Source organism: Nelumbo lutea, chromosome 7, assembly GCF_056320005.1.
Source record: "Nelumbo lutea isolate HS-2025 chromosome 7, American lotus-T2T, whole genome shotgun sequence".
Taxonomy (NCBI): Eukaryota; Viridiplantae; Streptophyta; class Magnoliopsida; order Proteales; family Nelumbonaceae; genus Nelumbo; species Nelumbo lutea.
Window position 1 is genome coordinate 45074219 of NC_142690.1, and position 6000 is coordinate 45080218.

At 36.5% G+C, this 6000-nt stretch overlaps 1 protein-coding gene across 1 annotated transcript; it reads left to right on the top strand.

Annotated features, from left to right (window-relative positions):
* Positions 1–53: 53 nt before the first annotated feature.
* LOC148846228 (uncharacterized) lies at positions 54–2202 on the top strand. Its single transcript, XM_088956367.1, has 2 exons — positions 54–727; positions 1418–2202. The coding sequence occupies exons 1-2, from the start codon at positions 524–526 to the stop codon at positions 1940–1942; spliced, it is 729 nt and encodes a 242-aa protein (XP_088812493.1). The 5' UTR covers positions 54–523; the 3' UTR covers positions 1943–2202.
* The last annotated feature ends 3798 nt before the right edge of the window (positions 2203–6000 follow it).

Below are 6000 nucleotides of genomic sequence, written 5' to 3' on the forward strand. Positions count from 1 at the left end.
AACTTCCTCCAGATAAGATTCAAATAAGTGGTAGAAAAAGTCTGTGACAGAGAGAGAGAGAGAGTCGTCTTAGAATTAAATGCGTAAAATAGCGTATCAGGGGAGCTTTAATTGCAGGAACAAAAGAGGTGCGCACAAAAACGAGAGAGATTCTCGCGACGCAGAGAAACTAATAATTAATTAAATAAATAATCAATAAATACAGAAATTATTATTTAATTTTTTCTGAATTAGACGAAAAGGCAGTGAGTTTTTTTTCTTTTGCCCATGAAACCCAACTAGTACTTGAAAGCATTAATTGCCGCCATTACTGACAGTTCCCTTTCTCTCTCTCAATAATCTTTTCCAACGGATTCCATTTACTGTTCTTCCTGCTCTATTTAATAATTTTATTCCGCATTTCAGATTTTCAAATCGTCATTTCTCTCTCTCTCTCTCGAGACTTGCTTTTGCTTTTGCTTTTTCTATTTCTTTTTGGGTTCTCTGGTTTCTTGCGCCTTGGGACGGTTTGAGAAGTCCGATCATGGCGGCCGACGTGAGTTCTTTGGTACGGATATTGAGCGGTTACAAGGAAGAACAGATGAAGAGCAGCGAAGGAAGTGGTGGGAAGCCGAAGGTGTTGATTACCAGGGATTTGCTTGGTGGGTGTTCTTCGAAGCTTGGTTCCACTGAATTGGATCTCGATTTGCAGGTCCCTAATGGCTGGGAAAAACGTCTTGATTTGAAGGTACTTCTGGGGTTCGGATTAACCCTGATTCTTTAATGAATTTCTTGTGATTCTTCTGTTTTGTAACATGAATTTTAATGCCCTTCTTTGTTGGTTTTGTTTAAATTTCATGTATGTAATTTTTTTCTTGGTTTCTGATCAATCTTTCTTCTCTAATGTTTTTCTTGTGATTCTTTTGATTTAAAGCACGAATTCGATGCCCTTTCTCTGTTTTTTTAATTTTTTTTTTTCTGAGGTTTGGATTTCAGAAACCTAATTAGTGATCCTGGACTTATTTTATTTTATTTTTTGAAGTGTCATATATCGACGCCCTTCAATGGTGATGGTTATTATTTTTAAACGCTAATATTATTTTAATTATATATCCTTCTATTCTCTCTGCAACTCCATATCCTCTGAGTTCTGAACTTCGATTCCTCAAGGTTTTGTTATTTTGATTAATAATAATTTTTTTCCTTTTTTAGCTATTTCTCTGACACCCTTTTTCTTCATCTACTTTCTGTCTCTCTTTTCTCTCTCTGAACTTCAAACTTGTACCTTCTCCAGAAATTAAACTCTTTTTCTTCTCTAGAACAAGCAAAAGCAATTCCTCTCTGTTTCTCGTACTTGTGCAAAATACTAAATTTCTGTACTTCTGATTGCTTTTGCGATTGTCTCTGATCAAACCCATCTCTCTGTTTTCCATTGCAGTCAGGAAAAATTTACCTTCAGAGATGCATCTCACCCAACTCATCATCGTCGTCTGAATATAAGCATCAGCAACAGAATCGAACAGTTCCAGGTCTTCAAGACTTGAATTTCCCTCCATCATCAACGTCTTCGACTGCCAATCACTTCCCTCCATCATCAACTTCAAATCTACTCGAAGACACATCTTTGGATCTCAAGCTTAACCCTGCTTACGATTACCAGAGCGTCTGCACTCTCGACAAGGTAAAATCCGCGCTTGAAAGAGCGGAGAAAGAATCCGTTAAGAAACGCTCCCGCTCCACCGATGGCTCCTCATCGTCTCCCGTTCGTTGTTCTCTATCATCCCCATCGATCAGAGACGAGGACGAAACCGATGATGAGAAACGATTATTCGCCGCTGGATGCCCAGGTTGCCTGCTTTACGTTCTGATTTCTAAGAGGAACCCGAAATGCCCGCGCTGCGATTCCGTCGTTCCTTCGCCTGTTCTGAAGAAACCCAGAATCGATCTCAACGCTGCTGCATAAAAAAAGATTAAATGACAGAATCACAAAACAGATGAAGATATCATAGATACAATTAGGATTTATTTTTCCTTTTTTTGTTAATTATTAAAATTCTGTTTTCATTTTGTAAATGAAGGAATAGATCATAAATGGGTTAAAATTAGGAACGAGAAAAGTCTGATTTTGATACATTTCAAACAGATAGTCATGATTTTATTGGTCAACCTGATTAATGTATCATGTGCATCAATTAATGGGTCATAGGATTATTTTATTATCTATCTGACGGTCAGATTTTCTCTGCTGTTCTTGTAGTTTAGTGGGTCCTACCTGTCCAACCTAACATTCTGCCTTTTTAGGTCGTCATGGAAATAATATACCTCTGGAATCTGGATCTTTAGATTGGCATCTATCTTGATCTAGCTAAAGTGGATCATTACCATCATACCATCCAATGGATGTTGATGCTAAATGGATTCCAATCCTATAAGAAACAATCATTATTAGATCTCGTCCATAAAATTACCAATTTCAGTTGGTAACTTTGTACCACCTGTCTAAGAAAAGGTTTTATCTTTTCTTTTTTTTTTTGAAGGCTAAGAAAAAGGTAACTTTGTACTTTGGACGGAATATCTTTGTCAATTATTGAGGCAGCCTTTGGGGGGTGTTATGGGAAATTCAAAATTTAAAAGGTATGATTCATAGGTGTCTCGGTTTCAGGCCTGATTTTCAAGCCCGATTACCCAACGCTTCGTTCGTTGCAGTGCGAATTTCATTTGACCCGGTGTAAAAGCTTAAGAGTGCAAATGGACTGTATACCTTTGCTTTAGATTTGACTTAGCTTTGTTTGTTTGTTTGTAAGGTTGCATTTGGTTTATTGGTTGTATTGCAAATCTTGACTGGGTGGTGCAAAATTTATATCTGCTTTGATTTTGCTTTTGAATTTAAAAGATATGATTCATCATTGATTTTATGGCTGATTTTCAGTCCAATTACTTAAGCTATTGTTTTGTTGCAATGTGAATTTCATTTGCATTGACGTAAATAGAAAGGAATGTAAATAGATTTATGATGGGACTTGTAATTTTGAATATTTGGTCAACTTATCCCTCCACTTACGGCAAAACGAATAGGGAAGGTTGCATTTAATTGTAGTGCAAAATTTGTACCTACTTCAGTTTTGATTTGTATTCCTGCTTGATGCAAAATTTGAACTTTTATCTTTTTATTTTTCTTTTCTTTTCTACTGTTTATTTTTTGAACTGATTGACAGTGTAATTTTTGCATCTCAAAAATTGATACAAAATTCGTATCATCTTCCTCCTATCTCAACTGTTTCTCATTTAAAGCAGGGACCACATCATCCTGTATTTTGTACCTTATTTCTAGGCAAATAAGCCTCCTACGCTCCATTCTCTGACATTTAAAGTGAAGGTTATTTCAATTTACTTTTACAAATAAATAAGACAAGTCAAGTCTTAAGCAACAGTCAATCGGAATTTACACTCAACCCTTTTACACTCTTATGCATTTTACACCGGTACAAATGAAATTTTGACTATGATATGAAAAAAATATAATATCCGAAAAATTATTGATCAATAAATTGAAATTATAAACATGGTAACGAATAAGATATTAATTATTAAAATTCATGAATAAATTTTAATTGGTTAAAACTCTTTTCATACATATCTTTTTCGCATCATAAGTTTTTCTGAAATTAAAAACAAATGGATTCAAAACCGGAACTAGATACAAAATTTGTATCCAATTCTAATTTACACGGCAAACAAAGGGATGATGAAACCTACTTCAGCGCGTCTCCTCGCTCTTGGACGATCACTTACCAGATCCCACCTGCAATCAGCGTTATTGATGATATCATCTCTGCGTCAGTTCTAATTAAGATATATCTCACGCAATTTAAAAGCTTCTCCACAACCACGTCAGCTTTTTATATTTATTTATTTAAATGAGGGCAAGAGAGCGAGAGCAACTAACCTTTGACGCTGACAAGGCTTTCTCCTTAACCACAACACGCCACATGTCTCTCCAGCTGAACCGGGTCCCACGCAATAAATGCTCTTAAAAATCTCCCACGTGTCAAGTCTCGGACCGGTCGGCAATCAATGCGACGCGCAACTTCACACGCGTGGTGCGTAGCGACGAGAGCTATTAATGCGGGGGACTTTATAAGCTTTAATGAGTGCGACCAAAGATGTGCATTATGTTAGTTGATTGATAGTAACGTGCGCCAATGTGGTATAGTATGAATAGTGGGACCCCTCCGTAATTATTGTTGTTAGAATTAAAACAACGCTTTTAATGGGGAGTGAGGTATTAATGAGGGTGGAGTGAAGGAAGATGGGGTGTGGAAGTCACAACAAGGCTTCCAACTCATGAGTAATAAATGCGTTTGGCTATCTGGCTTTCATAAAGTCTAGAACCACGAAAATAACTCCACAAGGTCTTAATTAGACCTAAAAATTTATTAATTTTCTTTTTATTTTTCTTTTTTCTTTGATTTCTCTTCCGGTGATTATATACTTGAAAAGTTAAGATTGAAAGGGATTGGAATTGATATTGGACGCCTATCTTTGATAATTGAGAGAGTATTTAATATCTTTATATGGAGACAGGAGCCTTGAATTTTTTTTTTTTTAATTTACTAGTTTTGAATTTACAATTTTTGCTCTTAATAACCTTTGACCAGGAGGTGAGAATCTTGCCTTGAGCATGGCAGTCATCTGAAGTTTTTATTGTGATGGCTTAGAGGGGTGTTTGGCAATATGAACTATTTTTTTTGTTGTGAGTTTTAAAAATAAATTAAAATCATTTATTTTCACTGCTTCTTAAAAGAAATATAGAAAACCTGTTTTCAAGTTGTAAATGTTTTTTTACATGTTTCTTGATTTTTTTTAATTTGAAAAGTCATGTTTTCATTTTAAATCGTACAATGTGTCTTATCTTCTTTAGTTATACTCTTTCAACATTTGTTTTCCTTTTAAAAATTATGTAGAAATATATTGCAGTCCGCAGCAGAATTAAAGTAGCCCCCCGATAAACCACGTCATTCTCGCTAATTTGACATTAATCCACGGTCAGGATTTGGAGGTGGGTTGAATATAGTTATTCTTCCTAAAAACTATCATTTTGCTGGATTTAAAAACATGATTTTTTTTTTTAAACAAAACTGCCTTGCTTTTGCTGTTTGAAACAAAAACGCATTTCAATAACATGAACTTGTTTTCTTATGATGTTACAGTTACAAAAAAGCAAATGACGCGACAATTATAATTTACAAAAAAACAAATGAAAATAAAAATATTCACTTCTTGTTCGACAACATGGTTGGTTTTGCCTTTGAATGCAATAACAATTATCACATATGTTGTCCAACCCGAGGGCACCAGTCCGAGCATACAATAAGGACACTCAGGTCTCAGACCGGACGGACCCAATCCAGGGGCGCCGCAAGGCTCTTCAAGCAATCTCGCTAGTTCCTCGTATGGCTCGTATTTGGACCATCTAGGCTCAATTATTTTCAGGCGATTCCGACTATAAATGTGAAGCACCCCCACAAGGTAAAGGGCTAGACTTTCTGAACTTCCTCCAGAGCTTGAGTAATCTCCAAACGCTACTGCCCTCTGGAGAATTTAAGTGTTATTTAAGTCATCGTTTGGACCCTTCGGTTATGGATTTCAGACTCTCCTTATGTTCGTACTAATTTGATCGTCGGAGTTCTCGCCTCGAGTACCCACCCGAGGCCTCTGACACCTTTGTCCTTGCAGGACTTCCTTTGGACCCCTCGCTAGGGCTATTCACGGGTTGGGTTGGGTCGTTTTACTTCTGTTTTTCCAACCAACCTGACTTGGTCGGGTTGCCTGAAAATGAAACCGAAACCGACCCTGTGTCAGGAAAAAGCAACCTGTTTGGTTTGAGTTAGTTTGGGTCGGTTTGAGTGCTTGAGTTGAGGGACTAAGGAAATAAGGGCGAGCCAAGTTAGAAGTTACCAAGAAAAGAGAAAGTCAATTTGTGTTAGAAAAAGAAAACTGAAATTTAGAATTTTTAAGAAG

Coding starts and splice junctions, on each gene's coding strand:
- LOC148846228 (XM_088956367.1), top strand. CDS start 524: ATGGCGGCCGACGTGAGTTCTTTGGTACGGATATTGAGCGGTTACAAG. Junction 728..1,417: donor AAAAACGTCTTGATTTGAAG/GTACTTCTGGGG, acceptor TTTCCATTGCAG/TCAGGAAAAATTTACCTTCA.